The sequence below is a fragment of the Tachysurus fulvidraco genome, chromosome 12 (genome assembly GCF_022655615.1).
Source record: "Tachysurus fulvidraco isolate hzauxx_2018 chromosome 12, HZAU_PFXX_2.0, whole genome shotgun sequence".
NCBI classification, from domain to species: Eukaryota; Metazoa; Chordata; class Actinopteri; order Siluriformes; family Bagridae; genus Tachysurus; species Tachysurus fulvidraco.
Window position 1 is genome coordinate 19,156,154 of NC_062529.1, and position 21,519 is coordinate 19,177,672.

At 37.6% G+C, this 21,519-nt stretch overlaps 1 protein-coding gene and 1 pseudogene across 7 annotated transcripts in view; both read left to right on the forward strand.

Moving 5' to 3' along the window:
* The window catches only part of zgc:103755 (uncharacterized protein LOC449988 homolog), a 69,449-nt gene that overhangs the window by 45,278 nt on the left and 2,652 nt on the right, over positions 1-21,519 (forward strand). For 6 of the 7 annotated variants that reach the window (XM_047821894.1, XM_047821892.1, XM_047821895.1 and 3 more), the window contains 5 exons: positions 1,820-1,987; positions 2,448-2,585; positions 15,302-15,425; positions 19,675-19,739; positions 19,921-19,996. In XM_047821894.1, the coding sequence (XP_047677850.1) occupies positions 1,820-1,987; positions 2,448-2,585; positions 15,302-15,425; positions 19,675-19,739; positions 19,921-19,996 (571 nt within the window). The remainder of the gene's footprint in view (positions 1-1,819; positions 1,988-2,447; positions 2,586-15,301; positions 15,426-19,674; positions 19,740-19,920; positions 19,997-21,519) is intronic. The other variant, XM_047821897.1, reaches the window with a different exon arrangement.
* On the forward strand, positions 16,469-16,599 carry LOC113643488 (annotated as a pseudogene).

Consider the following 21,519-nt stretch of genomic DNA (forward strand, 5'->3'; position numbering starts at 1 on the left):
TAAAGTCAGCCTTATTCTTTATTCCATAAGTGTTCTGTAATTAATGTGCTGTTTAAAGGCCATCTGAATATCCAATGGAGGCATAAGTTCTAAAGGCTATATTTAGTTCATGAAATGTGAAAGGCGTTTAATCAGACAGCTTTTCCTTGCCGACTCTGTTCCCCCTTAAGACATGGTGCATGGTTATCCATTAGCCTCTAACTTGTTTCATTAATGAACTCCTTGGCCCATGAAGGTCTTTGAATGTGAAGGCTTAATGACATCATGTCCCAAATTCATTTGGAAAAGCATTAAAGGCCTGACCTGGCTCCTCCTGCTGTGTCTGATCTTGCCCTTTTAAGTGGTGAGGATGAGGGGTTTAGGTCCCTGCTCATGGCACACACTTTTCCATCACTGTGCCGCATTAATATTGGACGGAGATACGTTCATTGGCTTTGAGGTGCACTTAATGCTCTTCAAACCAGGTCAATGCGGTATTTCCTTTCCTTCCAATTTCTGTATAAACTGATAACAGGAACAAAAAATAATTGAGTTCATTTTTAAAAGGTACATTTAACCTATGATTGTGATTTCCAATGAGGACTAAAGCACAAATATATTTTGCCCCCTTCCATACATAACATTATACAGATATATATTCAATTTCAATTCAATTCAAGTTTATTTGTATAGCGCTTTTTACAATTCACATTGTCTCAAAGCAGCTTTACAGAACATAGACATAGAACAGAAAGTAAACAAGGAATAATATAAAGAATTAAAATAATATAAAATTCAAGATTATTATTAGATATATATATATAGTTGTGTATACAATGTGTATGTATTTATCCCCAATGAGCAAGTCTGAGGTGACTCAGGCAGCAGTGGCAAGGAAAAACTCCCTTAGATTGGTAAAGGAAGGAACGGAAGGGGAACCCATCCTCATATGGGTGACACTGGAGGGTGTGTTTATAAATATACAGTCAAACAAATGTTGTATCGGTGTAAGGATCACATGGAGTTCACATCTCCTCTTTAGTATCACAGAGTCCAACTGGAGCTGGTAGACCTGTAGATGTCTCAGGATTCTCACAGAGTCGGCCTCGTCTAAGTGGAGGTCCAAAATCTTCATCACACAGAAGATGATGTACTGTACAGTATTAAGGGCTTCAGTCGATGATTCATGTCTAAAAACAAAATCAGAGGGAAAAATGTAATCTCAGTGATTAGAAATTAAATGCACATAATGCGTGGTAGTTTATTTATTTGTTTGTTTGTTTGTTTGTTTGTTTATTTATTTATTCATTCAAGAAATGTTTACTTGTAAAATGCACATTTAGTCCCTGTTTATAACATTTTCTCTAAATATGCTTTATTAACAGAGATTACATGATTCTACAGAGTCTACAGTGTTGTGTGTATTTAACATGAGGACTATAGCACTTTGTATATTTTTAGCTTCTCTCTCTCTCTCTCTCTCTCTCTCTCTCTCTCTCTCTCTCTCTCTCTCTCTCGCTCTCGCTCTCGCTCTCTCTCTCTCTCCTGCCACACGACGTGGCTCAACCATCTCTTACATTCTACACTACACAATTCTCAGTGTCATATTTATGGTTTCTATTATTATTTTGCAGAGAGCGGAAATATCTGAATGTGCATGCGTGTGGCTTTCTGTGGGTGATTTTTCTAGCATCAGCAAAAAGCTTGCTTGTCAATAAAGCTTCTGGATACTTTCTCCACTTTACTTTCTGTAATTACTTTAACTGTAGCTTTTAAGCTATATTGTATTTTTTATCGGCATCTTTTTTATCTTCGGTGTCATCACCTCGTTCTTCCCCAGGTGCTCTGTCACGCAGCTGCTCCACGTCATCGTCCTCTCTGGACTCCCAACAAATCTCTGTCCTAAAACCTCCGATTCCTGCGCCTAGACAGAGACGTCCCCTTCGTCCTCGCCAGGAACGGACACCTTCAAACTCCAGATCTACTCCTCCACCATCCTCGCAGTGTGGTAATGTCACACACACACACACACACACACACACACACACACACACACACACACACACACACACACACACACACACACACTCACACACACACTTGCTTATCTCTGGCTTCTGGAAAGCAGCTAGGAATGTGTTAGCCATTATAGATAAAGCTCTTGAGCATGGAGCATGGCTTATCTACAGCAGTGCAAAGTGTCCTGAGTAGATTTGTGATTTAGGCACTTACTCACATGAATGGTCCAGATGGATCAGTCCATTTGCATGAGCACAGTGATAATTACTGCTGCCATGGCGATTATGGTGTTATTGATGTTTGATAATAATGTTTGTCGATAACAGAACGCAGATGCCGTTTGACGTCGGTTGAGAGATGATTGCAGTATTAATGATGTCTTTTGTAGTGGAGTGAGGATATTCTGATGATGTGATGGATGAAGATGAGTTCTGGATGTGTGTTTATAGGCATGGCGCGCAGCAGGACTCCGTCTGCCTGTAGCTCAGTCTCAGATGGTCCCATGTTGCGCTTGGGAGAGCGAGTTCTTGTGATCGGTCAGAGGACAGGAGTTGTCCGATTCAACGGCAAGACCGGCTTTGCCCCAGGTAGGACTCTCTGACTCGTTAGAGCCTCGGTATACCTCATTTAGCCTCACTCATATGAGCTGGTGACTTACAGTGACTTGAGCCACCTTGACCATTGGGGACTAGAAGTGGGCGTGTCCAGTGACCTGACAAAATTGAGATATTTATGCAAATATGGTGTGACTTGCTGCAGTGAATACCAATGGGACTGAAGAGAGTAAAGTGCACGTGATTCATGGGAAAGATCACACACTGCTTCTTCTTCATCTCGTATGATTGGTAAGGGCGTCTGCCAAATCTCGTAAATGTAAAGCTGATTACTATGGCAACCAATAGTACAACAGGAACCCCTACTGATGACTTCATAGTACAGCGACTGGCGAATTGCAGCGATCAGAGAGCTGTATGTGCGTACGTGTCGTGATTTCACAGAATCAGCGAGCACTTTATTAGGAACGCTTGTACAAATTCAGGCAATAATCCAAACAGCCAATCATTTGTATGCACTGCTATACATATTGTAACTAAAGCTCTTAACCTTTGTCGTGGCAGAGAGATTTTATAAAGTATAACACTGGTATACACGGGAAAAAGTAAGGTTTCACAATTTATTGTGCTCAGCTGCACAGCAGGACACAACACTCTGCATATAGCATGAGAGATGTAGGGCCACGATCATTGATTACATGAAGATTTAATAGACAGAACTCAAGAGAAGAAGATATGTAAAAGCAAAACATCATCAATCACTGGTTCAAAATCACCACATGCTCATCTCCTGATCAAGCTAATCTGGACCGGGCCAAAGTCTGCTAGAAGGCCTACTACAAGATTTACTGGACGTTGTTTATGCCTAATTCCTGACAACTCGTCATAATGCCCTTGTCATAATCTTAAGAAAACAACCGATGACAATGTCAGTCTCTGGTCACTACAGATACAAGGTAAAAGCATAGAAGGACAAGGCCTTATGAACATCTTTAGGTTAGAAATTTCCACCACACCTTATATCTAAATGAGGTCAACAGTTTATCTAAATTCAGAATGGGGAAAATGTCAGCTCAATGATGCTGGAGCGGTTGTTAGTGCTGAGGTTGTCTGAATATTTCAGAAACGGCTGATCTGAAATACTCATACAGTAGAGTTCATACAGAATTATGCGGAAAAAACAAAACAAAAACATCCAGAAAGTATCAGTTCTGTGAGTGGCTGAGGAAGGTAGACGAGAAGAATTGGAAAGTGGCCAGCATGGTTTGAGTCGATAGGAAAGCTACAGCAACTTATATAGTCATTCTTTGCAACTGTGGTGAACAGAAAAGCATCTCAGTATGCAGAACTCCTGTTCATCTTTGGGATCTGGCAAATGTCCCATGTTAACCCTTGTATGATGTTCATATTTTTGTTACTCAGCCAGTGTTCGTGGGTCTGGTGGACCAGCAGCATTTTTTGGTTTTTAATTCAACACAATCAAAAATTTTATGTTAAAATACTCTACAGATGTTTACTTCATGCCAATTACAAGCAAAATAAACAGCATATATGGTTAATATTTGCCCTTTACCTTTATTACATCACATTTTTTAATTAAAGTGCTACTCATTTTTTGTTGTTTTTTTAATAAAATGTAATCAAAAAAAGAAAATCAAATTTAATCAAGTTATGAGTGGGGAAAAAATCAACAAATTTACAAGGTAGCAAAGTTTTTGTTTATGAATATGGCTCCCACAGACCCGAACATCATACAAGGGTTTAAACCTAAAAACAAAGAGTTTTCTTCAGAAAACGATGCAAGTACAATCTTTTTAGAAGCCGGAAACTTTAGTTTAGAATTCCGACCTCAATCTCTTACCAGAAGAAAAACGAGCAAACAAAAAACTAGTCAACATAAAAAAATTAAAAAATAAATCCTTATATTTTATTTATAAATAAAAACATTGGGCTGCTTCTATCGGAGTAATAATGCAGTTTTAACAAAGGTTCAGACAACAAAAACCAGAATAAATACAACAGAATACCACATAAAGGTTAACCACAACCAAAATAACACGAATAAACAATTCCTTCTTGAAAGAATCAACATTTCATGTTTTTCAGAAAATGTCCAGGATTTATATGTTCTGTTTAGGTAAATATTTTCTCCTTATACAAAGAACAATCGATCAGCAAAACCTATTTGATCTGTAAAGTATTGTTCAAACTGCATGTCCAAATTCAAATGCCAGGTTCTAAATCATTTTAAATGGACTTCATTTCTGCTTCTTACGGTCACAATTACAATAGCGGACGAAATATCGCAGGGCTGAGAAACAGTTTCATCCTCAGCGCTCTGAGCTCAAGGTTCACTCCAGCAGGAGGAGTGGGCCACAGTTTTAAGGCACAATTGTAGGTTGAAAGTGATTCAGATGATAATTATGAAATCTCTAAAGGACTAGGGATGGAAAAATTTGCTTTATATTTCTAGTGATAAGGTTATGACCTGCCTATTCATTTGAGCTATAGAGCTTTCTATTCTTAGAATTTTCACAGCTTTACTGTATATCATTCCTGCCAACACGTCTTTCCACCTTCCGGCGAAATCCTTCGTTCTGACATTGAAATAGGCCGTACCCACGATTCATTCGTATCTGAGGTGTTCTTGTTGAACACTCCCTGACATCTCTTTAGTGGTAGTCTGTGGTCCAATTAAAAGTTTCCAGACTTTTTTTTTTTTAACCAATCCCAACTCTAGGACTGTATCTGCAACATTTTAAAGACAAAATTGGTTTCACTTTTTTATGTTGCTTACAGTATATCATAGCATCTCACACCCACTGTCAACAAAAAACACTTCTGTGTGCAGTATTAAATAATGCATTGAGAATAACAGGGCTTCAAATAAATATTCATTAAAGTAAGAAATTTGCAAGTAGCTGTATCTTTCAAGCACACACACACACCAAAAATGTTCACAGTCAGGAGTTTGCAAGTTTGTAGATAGATTAGAATTGTTCTCTAGACTAATAAAAGAAAAGGCCAGCTAAAGAGACAAAGCTGCAGATTAAAAGTAAAGTTTATCCCATAATTATTCAATGAAAGATTTCTAGTAATGTGTGTCCGATCTTTGCTGCAAAAAAAGTGTGTATGGCTTCAGGTTTTCATTCTTGCCCAATGGGAGCCACACCTAATTCACTTTAAGACCGAGTCACATTGATTGAGAATCAGATTTTACTCCCTCTTGCTTGGAATGAAAACCATCAGCCACGTTTGCCATTTTGCGGATAAGATTGAACACCAAGCCGCTTGAATCAGACCATGGAGTAGACGTGACAGACTGAAGTCTCACTATCAGCACCAGAAATTGTGATAGAATGTTCATGCCTCTCTACATAAAGTATTGACAGTCCTGTTTTTATATTCTTACTTAACTCAAAGTCAAGAAGAAGAAGCTTTAATTTGTCACTGAAAGCCTTTCTTTGCATATCCCATCATCGGAGTTTGGGGGTCTGAGCTCAGGGTCAGTCGTGATACTTTGCCTCTGGAGCCAACCCAGAGCTTTTACCGCTTGAGTCACCAAATATTATATTAACAAATATATCTTCTACTTTTGTTTTTTCCCGTTAGGGGTCACCACAGCGAATCATCTGTTTCCACCTACAGTAACTCTATCCCCGGCATCCTCTACTCTCGCACCAATTAACTTCATTTCCTCTTTCAACACATCCTTATATCTCCTATTTGTCCTTCCTCTTGACCTCTTACCTGGCAGCTCCATCTCCAACATCCTTCTACCAGTATAACCATCTCCCTCCTCTGTACCTGTCCAAAGCATCTCAATCTGTCCTCTCTGATCTTGTCCCCAAAACAGCCAACCTGAGCTGTCCCTCTGACGTGCTCGTCCCTAATTCTGTCCATCCTCGTCACTCCTAAAGAGAACCTCATCATCCTCATCTCTGCTACCTCCATCTCTGCCTCATGTCTTTTCCTCACTGCTACAGTCTCTAAACAATACAGCATAGCTGGGCTCACTACTGTATTCTACACCTTACCCATGACACTCTCTATAAATTAGAATGTCATGAAAAAGTTTATTTATTTCAGTAATTCAAGACAAATAGTGAAACTTGTATATTATATAAATTACACACTGACTGAAGTAGTTTGTCTTTTTTCTTTTAATTGTGATGATTTTGGCTCACATTTAACAAAAACCCATCAATTCACAATCTCAAAAATTTAGAATAATTTATAAGACCAATTTAAAAAAATAAACATTTTTAGTGAATTGTTGGCCTTCTGGAAAGTATGTCCATTTACAGTATATGTACTCAATACTTGGTCGGGGATCCTTTTGCTTTAATTACTGCCTCAATTCGGCATGGCATGGAGTTGTTCAGTCTGTGGCACTGCTGAGGTAGAATGGAAGCCCAGGTTTCTTTGGCAGTGGCCTTCATCTCGTCTGCATTTTTTGGTCTCTTGTTTCTCATTTTCCTCTTGACTATAGACCATATGGGATTCTCTATGGGGTTCAGGTCTGGTGAGTTGGCTGGCCAGTCAATAACACCAACACCATGGTCATTTAACCATCTTTTGGTGCTTTTCTCAGTGTGGGCAGGTGCCAAATCCTGCTGGAAAATAAAATCTTTAAAAAGCTGCTCAGCAGAAAGAAGCATGAAATGCTCTAAAATGTCCTGGTAAACGGGTGCAGTGACTTTGGTTTTCAAAAAACACAGTGGACCAACACCAGCAGATGACGTTGCACCCTAAATCATCACAGACTATGGAACCTTATCACTGGACTTCAACTTGGGCTATGAGTTCTCCACCCTTCCTCCAGACTCTAGGACCTTGGTTTACAAATGAAATACAAAACTTGCTCTCGTCTGAGGACTTTGGACCACTGGGAAACAGTCCAGTTCTTCTCCTTAGCCCAGCTAAGACGCCTCTGACGTTGTCTGTGGTTCAGGAGTGGCTTAACAAGAGGAATACGACAACTGTGGCCAAATTCCTTGACACGTCTGGGTGTGGTGGTTTTTGCTGCCTTGACCCTAGTCTCAGTCTATGTCTTGTGAAGTTCACCTAAATTCTTGAATAGATTTTGCTTGACAAGCCTCTCAAGGCTGTGGTTCGCTCGTTGGTTCTGTATCTTTTTCTTTCTGTTAACATGCTTATCAGTCTTCCCCATGATTGTGTAGCCTAGTGAAACAAATTGAGAGACCATTCTTATGGCTCAGGAAACCTTTGCAGGTGTTTTGCATTGATTAGCTGATTGGCATGTCACCATATTGTATTTTTTTTTGGATTTTTGTTAAATGTGAGCCAAAATCATAACAATTAAAAATACCAAAGACTTAAACTATTCCAGTCTGTGTGTACTGAATTTATATAATATACAAGTTTCACTATTTGAGTCGAATTACTGAAATAAATGAACTTTTCCACAACATTCTAATTTACTGAGATGCACCTGTATATAAAATATCTAAGGAAAAATTTCTTATTTTATTGCCTCTGTCTGATATAAATTGAGTCAGGACTCTGTTGGTTTTCAGTGTGAGACATGTGTTTTTCCCTTTGTTGGATAACCTTATACAAAATGTTAGTGGTTGAATATAAACCTTAACATTTTAGATACATATGAACAGAAACAGGTTTGATATCACCATTTACATTGTGTTGAAAAAAGCATAATAAATATATGAATAAAATATTATATAAAAAAATGTGTTTTTTTTTTTTTTGTTTGTTTTGTTTTTTAACTTTTCTATGAAAATGGAAATGCTCTTAGTAGGCTAGGGAAAAAAACAGAAACTTATTCAATTCAATTCAAATTTATTTGTATAGCGCTTTTTACAATTGACATTGTCTCAAAGCAACTTTATAGAACATAAAAACAGAACAAAGGGTTAATATAAAGAATAATATAAAGATTAATAGATTACAAAATTCAAGATTAATATTATATATAAATAGTTCACAATGTGTATGTATATATCCCCCACTGAGCAAGTCTGAGGTGACTCAGGCAGCAGTGGCAAGGAAAAACTCCCTTAGATGATAAGGAAGAAACCTCGAGAGGAACCAGACTCAAGGGGAACCTATCCTCATATGGGTGACAGTGGAGAGTGTGATTATAAATATACAGTCTAACAAATGTTGTATAGATGCAAAAGATCGCATGGAGTTCACATCTTTTTAGTATAGCAGAATCTAAGTGTAGCTGGTAGATCTCTGGATGCCTCAGGGTTCGCTGGGTCGGCCTCATCTCAGTGGTCCAAAATCTTCAGCGCACGGAAGACGATCAGGGCTGGTATCATTTCTGGATGCCTCGGGATGGGTAGAAGAGAGAAGCAATGGAGAGGGATTAACATATCTGCTGTTCATAAAATTTGCATTCTGATATAATAGTGCATAGTATTATGGGATGTATTATGTGTACGCCTGACTAAAGAGATGAGTTTTTAATCTACATTTCAACTGGGAAAGTGTGTCTGAGCCCCGAACACTATCAGGAAGACTATTCTAAAGTTGGGGAGCTAAATATGAAAACGCTCTACCACCTTTAGTAGACTTTGATATTCTGGGAACTACCAGAAGTCCTGAGTTTTGTGATCTCAGAGAAACTTAGAGAAAGACTACAAAGTATTGAGTGTCTAGTCTCATATGAGTCATTAACCACCACCTTGGAGGGTGACATGACAAAAACATTCAATGTTGAATATGGACACATCAAAACATGTGCAAATTCAATTTTTTTTTTACCTCTGGTTAAAAAAGGTGCAAATATTAATGTATTAAAGTAGAAGACTGAGCATACAAATATTTATCGTGCATGCTCACAAAACATTTTTGGGTTCTTACTTAAAGTTTTTTAGTGCCACACCACCACCAAGAATCATCAACATTATTCAAGAACGGGTTACAGGTTTGCTGAGCATGGTGTCCCTGCATGAGTAATCGCTAAGACATGCAAAGAAACACAGCTGGGCTTTCTGCATCTGTGAAAAAAAAAATGCATTAATTTACATAAACTTTGAAAAAATCCAAAGAATAAAAGAAGCCCAAAGGGTCGTCATACAGTAGTAATGTAATGTTTTTCCTCTGTACCTTCAAGGTCTTGATAGACTTATAAACCGGAGAGCATGAACGATCTTGAAGCTATTTCCAGTCTTTTAAGTCTTAATACTTAATGAAACAATATTCAAGTTTCCTCACAGAAGTAAATATCTTGCATTAAGAGCGGTAGAATGAGGTAATGTACAGTATATGGTATAAATAAACTGTGGAGTTACAGTTTCCAGCTGAAAAGTCATTATTTTCCAATAAAAGCATGTCCTGAAGTGTTTTAATCGTCTTCTAACACGGGAATTTTGCTAACTTTTCTTTTTTTTTATTTTATTTTTAACTCAAATAAAGTATGGCACATCATTAGTTATACACTACTACACAATGCACTGTGTACTCTAAGGACTAGTGATTGAATTTCAGGAGGTTAGCATTGTGTCTGATGGAAAACTAACGTTTTTTTTAATTGGAATTATAATCCGTTCCTCGGTCGAAAGGATTCGATTTCGAATGAAACAGCAGAATACGGTAAAATTTTTAAAATGTTCAAAAATAAACCACACAACGTGGGTTAACTTAAAAGACATTTGTAAGATGTGTTTTGTCAGTGTCGCTGGCCATCTTCAATTTAATTTACAGCTTTTAACAATTTGCATTGTCTCAAAGCAGTTGTCCATAAGTATTTGAGAGTTTTAAATTAAGTTACTATATACAGTATATATCTCTAAGATCTATCTCGAATGAGCAAGCCGGAGGTGACGGTGGAAGGGAAAAACTCCCTGAGATAATATGAGGAAGAAACCTTGAAAGGAACCAGACTGAGAAGAGAACCTCATCCTCATTTGGGTGACACTGAACAGGAAATAATGTAAAAGTAAATAATGTTCTTTCTATAACAGTTTATAGTTTTTAAGTAATTAAGTAACCAAGAGCTCCAGAGGAACTAATCGTAGTTCAGCGCTGTTTCCGAGTTCACCACAGACCCAACACTAATTTCTCTCTGCCGAAGTCTTCAAATGAATGTTATGAAGACCCGACTGACGCAACGATAGCTCAAAGACGGATGACGTCCCTATTCACAGCAATCCCATGAGTCACGGGCTGTCCATAAAGATCAATCCCCAGCAGAGTGCACACCGGGCACTGAGGACTGATGAAGTAGGTCTGGAAGAAGCAATCAGATTAGGAACTCAGTGGCATGTACTGTAAAGAGAGAGAGAAAGAGTGAAGAGATAGAGAGACTGCTACTACATGAGGGAGAGACACTGAGTCTTCATCTCCATACAATAGAGTTCTACTGAAACCGTCCTTTCGTTCACCGTTAACACTATTTATACTACAAAACATCATAGAATAGTGCATATACACAGTACTGTATGTAAACTGGGACACACCTATACTTTATCTGTTTATTGTTATGTGTAGTAGTGTTGAATGTCTATTAAACTAGTTCTTATATAAAATATAGACATGATAAATAATATAAGCTATAAACAGTAAAAATACTTTATGGACAAAAGGTTGTGGACACCTCAGCTTGAACTGAGAACCCCAAACCTGTTCCAGTATGACAAGTAAGCTCAGGAAGACATGATCTGTCATTGGTTATTATAACAGAATATAGGGACTATGTTAATCAAGCATGTTGGGCTTACGGTCACAAGTCTGCAAACTTTGGCCATGTAGTTTATATGATGGGGTTAAAAATGGAGTGGTTAAGGCATTGAATTACCAATCGAATGGTTGTGAGTTTGATTCCCAAGTCCACCAATCTGCCACTGTTGGGACCCTAAGTAGGGTCCTTAACCTTATAAACTTAAGGCTCAAGGTTGTTGATCAGAAGCTTGGAGTTCAAGCCCCAGCACTGCCAATCTGCCACCATTGGGCCCCTGAGCAAGGCCCTTACCCCTTTAGCATTATTGGCTGATCGTGCACTCTGACCTTCCATGCAAAGTAAGAATTTCTCTGTGCTGTAATTTATATGTGATAAAAATAAAGGCTTCTACTTCTAAACAATATAGAATATAAACTCTACACAATATAAAGTTATTATATTCTATACACATACCATGCTGTAAACCATATAAACTATAAACACTATAAATTATGATACTATATCCACTCTATATCCATTTATGTGGGCTGCCTGCTATACATGTCAGTAATTGCACTAATTTAACCCTGTGCTTTACTTTACTGCTTTAGAAAATGCATCAATCCCTCTGACCGATCAGAATAGAGAATCCAGTAGAGATTTGGTATAACAGAATATTACAGATATTTGCTATATAATGAGCTCTCATGATTTCTAGACTCATTTCTGTATGCTTGTATGTAGAGTTCTGTTTAATGATCCGTAAATTGTGTCATATCACTTCAGTATTACTACAGTACAAGAAGCTACAAGTTTTACGTTTGGAGCTCTTTGAGGAATATAAACTAGTCTCTGTGCCATCTTATTGAATTGCAGTCCACATCACTGTGTTTGGCACTTAGCAGCAGTTATTGCAGATAAGTGTTTACTCAGTGTAATTGGTGGCATAATGGAGCAGGGCTACGACACTATCAGGAGCATAAAGCGAAGCTGAAGAGCTATCAGCTGTGTTCAGTGGAGCTGTGAGATTATGAAAACCGCCCGGTGGAGTTAGAGGTTCAGCCTGCGTTATTCGCTAGCACTAGAAGATTATCCGCTCTACTCATTCTGTCTCTACTGAGTCAGTGGTTTTACTTTATTCCCGCTATCAAAAATACAGCATGATAGTGAATACCACAGCGGTTTTGAATCCTCAGTTCTGATTGGTCAGAAGGTGTTGATTAACACGTTGTCCAGCTGCAAGTTTTATATTAAGATGCGTCTAACATTACTGTCTAATGCATTATTGTTTCTATAGTAACAACTTTTACGCTAATTAAAACTTCATGGATTATATCATTTTGGACCAGAATGCTGTTGAATTCTCAAAAAACCTGTACCATTTGGCAGACATCTTTATACCACAGTTATACAGCTGAGCAATTAAGGGTTATAACAGCCTTGCTCAAGGGTGGCAGTGTGGTGGGACTTGAACTCACAACCTTCCGGCCAATATTCCAAAACCTAACCCATTGAGCCACACCTGAGTCTGAAATGAAATCTAAGGTCAAGATCAAACTAAACCTGCACTTTTCTTTTCTGTATAATCTCACACCCCCCTGCTCAAATATGATTGGGTATACACTGTTGATGAATTTTCCATAGCAGCAGCTTTGACACTAGTGCTGACCCTATGGCACATCACAGGTTTTTATGAATGCCCTGATGCCCGCTCTGCATAAATCCAAAAGGATGAGTTTCTCTTTTGAATCCGGTTCCTCTCAAGGTTTCTTCCTCTTCCATTTGAGGGAGTTTGTCCTCTACACAGTCACCTCAGTCACCTCAGGCTTGTTCATTTGGGATAAATACAAACACATTTAAAAATAAGTCTAATGTTAATCTTGAATTTTTGTATAATATATTTCTCATGTTCTTGGAGCAAACAGATTAAAACGCATATAAACTGTTAATACAGTATTTTGGGAAGAAGTCTCCACCGTCAATGTATCTGAAGACAAGGGACTTTTCTTAGTTTCAGCAGTTACCTAGTTGGCAAATCGCTGTGGTGTAAGAGAAATAAAACACAATCTTTTGTTGTTCTACAAAAAAGATTCAACTTCTGAATGGTAACTTCACTTTGTATCATGCCAAAATACTGTTGATTATTTTCCTGTCAATTTAATTGTATTTGTCCCATACACAACCATATCCTGTATGAGGTCTAGTGAAAGATTTCTTGTCTGGCCGTGTCATAAAAAGTAGGATAAAAAAAATAGAATAAAAACTAGTTAAAATAAAAATAGTAGTATAATTATCTGTACAAGCAATGGGGGAAAATACATCTAGAAAATATTAAAATCCATATATTAACATAGATTATTAAAATAATAATCAAATAGTGACAATAAAAATAGAAATATTATCTGTGCAAGCAAAAAAGAAAACCTATTTAAAAATATTCGAATAAATATATGGCAATTGATCATTAAAATAATGATTAAAATAGTGACAATAATAATCGAAAATATCTGTACAAGCAACGAGGAGAAATGTAAAGAAAATATTCAAATACATTTATGAATATTGAATTTTGCCACTGAGTCTATTTTGAATAAAGTTCAGATGTATGCAATTATGCAATATGTTCCGTGCAACAAATCTGCTGAAGTATATAAAAGTCCAGAAAAAGTACAAACCCTAGTCTTATTCCCATGTGATGTTCTGGTCGAGGGCCCGAATGCCCTGTGGGAAGAAGCTCATTCTTATTTTCTCTGTGTTGGCCTGTTGTTTGGATGGTTGAGATATCTTCAATATCGCCCTGTCCTTGGTCCACCTCTGCTTGCTGTAGATGGACTGCAGGTCAGGGAGTTCAGTTCGGATGATACGCTTAGCTGATCACACCATCCTCTGGAGATCTCGCCTGTCCTACTTGGTGCTCAACTCAGGCTGAGATGCTTCCCCCAGGATGCTCTCAAAAGTTCCTTAACACCTTAGAGCACAGTCTCTTAAGTATCAAAGGTGGTAAAGACACTGATGGCCTTTCCTAATGCACCTTTCCTGCTTAATGCCACCACCGAGTCATGTTTCATTCCTTATATAGTTTGTAAACATCATTATTACTTAAAATATGTACTCAATTTACATTCTCTGTCCATAAATTTTGTTCATTTACACGTGCTTCTTACCCTAAAGCCATTCTCTCGTTCTTTTAAATGTAAAGATTTTAAAGCTCTTTAAAGCTACTTATCTTAAACTTCTGTCCTCCGAGGTCATTTTTTTTTGCATTATGATTGAAGTCGTACAACACTCTGGCCATTATAAAGAAAAGTGGATTTAGTGTGTGGGCACAATGCTGAATAAGCTGACTCAATCAACATATAAACTACTCGATAATGTCATCATTATGTTGTTTTATTCATGAGGATGTATGCCTACACTATTTATCAGTTTTATATAACGTCTCAACACTAGCAATCACGGGAAATGCCCAGAACTAAATAATCGCTAGAGCAAAATTTCATTAAGGCCTGTAGTTGAAAATTAAACTATGCAGTAAATGTAAGATATGACCTTTTATGTATGTACTGTATATACAGCTAAACCCTGAGTTACAAAGGAGATGCGTTTCGATGACCCATTGTAACCAGAAATTGTCGAACCGTGACCTAGCCTACCTAGAATTCGACAAATTAGAGTAAATTGACTAAAGCAATCTAATAGAAAGTTTGTTCAGTAAATAATCCTATCTCCTATAAAATCTTTAACAATTGCGCTAACCCTAAAATGAAATCGCTAAAGCTAAGTATCATATATGTATTAAAGTATCATATCGTATCATATTATATCATACTCTACAAGGTTTTATCTGACGTCTGCATGCTTGAAGAACGTTAGGTTGTTAATGGCTACGTTAGCTTAGTTGTCGGAAGATGAGGATGACGTGCCACGTGACATTGAATTTATTTTTACAATTGTGTTGTATCACTATCGTCCATGATAAGATCAAAGATTCGAGAGTAAGAAGAACAGAGAGTATCTGTATATATATAATGTATATATAGTTTTTGTTTATTTGTTGATGGTGTTTATGACTTATATGATGTGTGTGTTTATGTGGGTGCAGGTATTTGGCTTGGGATTGAACTGGATAAACCCAGTGGGAAGAACGACGGCTCTGTCGGAGGCGTGAAGTATTTCAGCTGCCCGCCAAAACATGGAGTGTTTGCTCCGCCTTCACGAGTGCAGCGGTATGTACGCGAGTTCTCATATACACTTGGACATCTGCAATATACAGTACACACTATTGCAGACCTGGAAACATTTACACATTTTAACATCTAGAAGTTATCAAAGTCTTTTTTTTAATTAGATTACACGAACCAATTAATAAATGAATCACGATTGATTGGCAGTTATGTTTTTTTAGCTGAACCGAAACTCCGAATTTCTGATTGTTTTCCGTTCCTATTATTTCCTATTTCTGTAATTGTATTGCTATGTACCAGTAGTACAAGCAGTATAGCTTATAGAATATATCGGGGTGCGCCATGAAATACGTTGAACCATTTTGTCTTTTTTCGTGAGAAAAAAGACAGATTTATGTCAGCGTTAATAGTAAAAAGGTTTTGATTTATTCCGAAGGCCTTTTCCCAGGGCGCATAGAACTTTTTAGCTAATGCTGCGTTGCTATATGACGCATTTTCACCAAGCTTTCAGAGAGTTGTTCTTCATCTAGATGTGTATATGCTGCATCTTGAGACCGGGTGTGTGACATTTAGAGAAATGGGAGCACCTAAAGGAAGAGCGTATGAGGAAAATCCATCCAAAATGTCATGGATAAGCAGAAATGTTTGTACTTCTGTTATGGTTTTAACGTTCATATCTTAAGGTGTCTTCATGGGCTTTACGATTTACTGAATTCGAGTAAAGCTAGTTTTGTTATTATCATACAAGTCATATTTAAACTGCTCGGCGTTTACTCAGCTGCCAAATCCCGTCGATTTGTGATACAGAAAATACCTAAAGTAGTTGCAGTGAGGTCTATAGACCCCAAGCAGCTACTAAGTAAGTCATTTGGATGAAAATGTCAGAAATAAAAATTCACTATGAGTTTACACTTCTTCTGGTTCAGTGCTATTTTGTTCATAGTTTGCTGTTACAGGAATTGTTTGGACTCCTTCCAAAAACTGCTAGAGTCTGGAGTTTCTACTATATTCGAAAGTCTCATGAATCTCAACCAGTGATTTGACTTACAGCTAAAAAATTCTGTCCATTGTGGCTTATATAGCTCTTACGTACCTGGCAGGGACAATGCAATGATCAAGGAGGTGGTTTGCTCAAAGTGTTTTTTCAAATTCCCCAAATGCGGGAATATCGACTGCATAATTTCTGAGAGTGGGGGACTGTGTTCATGTCCCCCCTCCCCCTCCCCCCTTTGAATTTCCTCCAGGGTCAATAAAGTATCTATCTATCTATCGATCGATCGATCGATGAGAATTAATCAACCGATTAAAAGCAAGAATTTAACTCTGCCGTGTAAAATGAAAACTGAAAAGAAAAACAATTTATACTTATGTTTATTGTGAAGGCAAACTTCACCTCAGATTCTGTTCACACTGAAAAGCAATTCATATTAATGTGCTCCTGTTTAGATAATAATCATCATCGTCGTCATCATCATCATCATCCTTCTTCTTCATCCTTCTTCTTCTTCTTCTTCTTCTTATTATTATTATTATTATTATTATTAGTAGTAGTAGTAGTAGTAGTAGTAGTAGTAGTAGTAGTATGGTTCTTATTTATCTTTAGACATTTAAGTCTTTTTTCATCTGGTTCAGGTTTCAAATACTAAACAAATTTTTGCAGCAGATTAGTGACTTTGCGGCTGTGTAATATCACACAATAAATCCTGACATGTTTTATTTGTGAACATGCTGCCAAGTCTGTACTTAATACTCAGTCATTTATCATCCTTTTCATTTTGGGCCGTCATGTTTATTTTCCATTTGTCAATTTCCTGTATTGTTTTTTTTCCATTTCCTCTTTAAACAGCGGCTCACCTCCGTCAAAGGCGTTCCCCGTCGACTATTCTTATTTCTCCCCAGGTTTTTGATTTATTTATTTATTTTTATACATTTTTTTTCTATCATGGTACTGACACTTTTTTTTTTTCTTAAACTCTCCCCGTCTTTGTGCAGTCCGTTTCTTGCTGTTCAGCATTACTCACTCGCTTCGCTTGCTGTAGCAGCCATCTCCAGCACCTCTGAGCTATAAGCGTTATATTGTCAGAATCACTGTGATTTTTCCTAATTAACCCTGGGGCAATGGCGGAGATGGAGCAGCCGGCTAAACGCCACCGAACTAATGGAGAGTGCAGATATTCTGAGCAGGAACCAGCATCGTCAAAGAGGCCACATCCTTTTCTATTCATTTTGGCAGTGACTGATTACTAACTGTTTAAGAAGAAAAGCTTTCTGTTTTTTTGTTTTTTGGTGCCTTTTTTTTTTTTGCCCAGGAAGAATAGACCAATCTGATAAAATAGACCAAAATGAAAAAGGAATAAATCTAAATTCAGTTGTTTTATTTATCTACATACAGTACCTACAAGTTGCATGATGTGTTCATGTGTGTTTACGATAAGAAAAAAGTGTAATAAATTCACAGAGGTTATAAATTTACAGCTAATTTCTAACAGTATTTTACTGTATGTTTACAATACATTAAATATACAGACAATTTCTATTTGTAGCCTGATTCGACTGTAATACAGTATCATACTGTAGCGACATGGCATTCTGGGATTGGTTTTTATTTATTTCTTTTTTATTTCACTTATTTAGTGTTATTATTTTTTTTTTCTTCAAGCAGTTAGTTTGCCTGTTTCGCCGGGTAAACAGTCAACGTGACAAATTTAAATAATCTAACGTGTAATTAATTAACAGTCATAAGTACTAATTCCTTAATCCAATATATGTTTGACATTTTTCATACACAATGCTTTTTGACCTTAGGTAAAAATCACACATTTGCTTAGTCCTGTGCAAACAGTCTACTCAGTCACTCTACTCTTAGGTTTCCACCCCGTTGCCTTGATACTGTCACGATGGCTTGGAAAATTCTCTGCTTTAACACCAGGGGGCGTGTGGGCAGGGTTTTGCTTGTTTTTATGCTTTTGTGGAGTCCTCAATATTTGTTACCTGGTGTTCTCCATTTTGTTCTTGGTTTTCAGGTTTGTTTTGTTTTTTTTTTTTTTGTTTTTTTTTGTTATTCTTGTATTTATTTATTTTTTTTGTATTATAGTCACTCAGTTTCCCTTGTGTTTTCCTGTGTTTATTAATTTTATTTATTTATTTATTTATTTATTTATTTATTTATTTTTAAATAAAACTTCGGTTTGTCATCTATCCCCGCATTCGGGTCTGGATTTTTGTTCCCTCTGAGGCACCGGCTTCTGACGGATATTCCATGTGTCAGGAACTACTATGACATTTCCCTGCCAGGCCACCAGAGGGGGTGCTGGCAGGTGTTTTGTTATTGTTATTTAATTTGGCAGCAGTTGTTGTGTTTATGTTGTGATTTCCCACATTGTGTTGAGCCACATCCTTCCTATTGTTTTATTCCTGCCTTGTCACCTTTTACCCACTGATCCTAATGTTTTGCCTTACATATACCTGCTCTTTTGTATCTTTGTGTCTTTGTCAAATCATTGTACGATGTTGCGTTGGTTGTGTTACGCACGTTGTTGTGTGGTTCAAACGACGCTGTTGTGTATCCCGGTTCTCATGTCTTGTTTATTGTATTTCATGTCTGAGTCACGTTTTGTTGTTAGTTTAGTTTTTATGTCGTTAAAGTTTAAGTTTAGTTTAACAAAAGATATATTTCATATTTCATTCATACAAACTTCTCTGAAACTGTTCATTTGCATCCCAAATATATGTTTTATAGGCTTACTGAAAAAGGTCGTTTTCTGCTGTTTTTAAAAAACGACAGAAACTGTTAAAAACTGTTTTTTTTTTACATTTCCTGTTGCCAATGCTGTTATAATCTGCTGTAAAATACAGTGTATTGCTCATGAATGAATACTTATGTTAGAGGAGGATACAGTATTTAGTAATTACAGCACTATACAGTACTGATTAGCATGATGCACTTGTTATATATTTATACATCTTTTCAGGTCCGTACCACAGTTTCTGGGTGTTTCCCAGAGCAGTGAGGAGAGTTTTAAAATTCTAAGATGATAAATTTTCCATTTCTGACAAATGACGAAAATAACCCATGCGAAGAATGACATTAAGACATACGATCCTGGACTGTTTTGTATTACTTGCATATTATTGCATAACGTGTTGAAAACAGATCTTGTGTCGTACATGCTGCAGTGTTCTCTCTTGTGTGTGTTAAGTAACAATGACATAATAACAGTATGTTTACTGAAGGTGAGGACGTTTACTGAAAATCATAGTAATCGATACTGGACATGTACTTTGCTCCCAGGATCCATGGCTCTGTGGACTGCCTGTCAGAACTGTCGTCCTCCCGATACAATCGCACTCTTAACGGTGAGCTCATGCCGGTGGCCTCTTGTGCTGCATCTGCTATAAACTCTATAGTGCTGTGAAAGATTACAGCAATTGCATTGGGAAATTAGGGTAATTTTGTGTGTGTGTGTGTGTGTGTGTGTGTGTGTGTGTGTGTGTGTGTGTGTGTGTGTGTGTGTGTGTGTGTGTGTGCGTGGTCCAGGTATGCGTCGTAGTTTGAGCACTACTTCAGCCATTGCCACACAGCGAGAGCCAAATCGGAAGACTCAAGCTAACCGGTGAGAAATAATTTATCTCAATATTTATAAGGAAAGTTCTCAGCATTTAGTCTAATTAAAATTTTTAACATATTTAAATGGTTTGGATTATTAAAGGTTTCCCTGTTGAGAATTCTCCAGATTTTTGGGTGATAAATGACCGATATCTTGGCACAGCAGGTTTTTACTTCTGTCTAATTGTCTAATTTTATTTAGCCCACTTAAAACAGGGAATACAAAATGTCGACTGAGGAAGATTATCTATTTATTTATTTGTTTGTTTGTTTGTTTGTTTTTTTTTGTTTGTGAGTTTGGTTGTTGTTTATTCCTTTATTTATTATTCTGTGAACTTCTTTATTACGACATGCAGATTTCCAACCAGAAAGATCACGTAGCAGTTACACAATGTATAAAATGCAGATGCAGGTCAAGAGCTTTGATTCATGTTCACATCAAACATCAAGATGAGGAAAAGGTGACTTTAACCCCGGTAAAAATTATTGCTACCAGATGGGCTAGTTTCAGGATTTCAGAATTTCTGATTGTTTATTTATAACACAATTTTTATTTATAACACAATTTATAACACACACACTCACTTACACACTCACTAGCACACTTACTCACCCACACTCACTTACACACTCACTAGCACACTTACTCACACACACTCACTTACACACTCACTCACACACACTCACTTACACACTCACTCACACTTACTCACACACACTCACTTACACACTCACTCACACACTTACTCACTCACACTCACTTACACACTCACTAGCACACTTACTCACTCACACTCACTTACACACTCACTAGCACACTTACTCACACACACTCACTTACACACTCACTCACACACTCACTCACACTCACTTACATACTCACTCACACACTTACTCACTCACACTCACTTACACACTCACTCACACACTTACTCACTCACACTCACACACTCACTAGCACACTTACTCACTCACACTCACTTACACACTCACTCACACACTTACTCACTCACACTCACACACTCACTAGCACACTTACTCACTCACACACTCACTCAGTTACACACTCACTCACTCACTCACTCACTCACTCACTCACTCACTCACTCACTCACTCACTCACACACTCACTCAGTTACACACTCACTCACCCACTCACTCACACTCACTCAGTTACACACTCACTCACTCACTCACTCACACACTCACTCAGTTACACACTCACTCACTCACTCACTGAATCACACACTCACTCACACACTCACTCAGTTACACACTCACTCACCCACTCACTGAATCACACACTCACTCACACACTCACTCACCCACTCACTGAATCACACACTCACTCACACACTCACTCAGTTACACACTCACTCACCCACTCACTGAATCACACACTCACAGTTTCATATTTCAAACCGGACTGTTACAGTTACAGCAAAATGTCTGACGGTGTGAGACACAATACTGGTCCCAGCTTCGAGCTGACATTTGCACACAATTTCAGTATTAATTCCTCACCTCGTT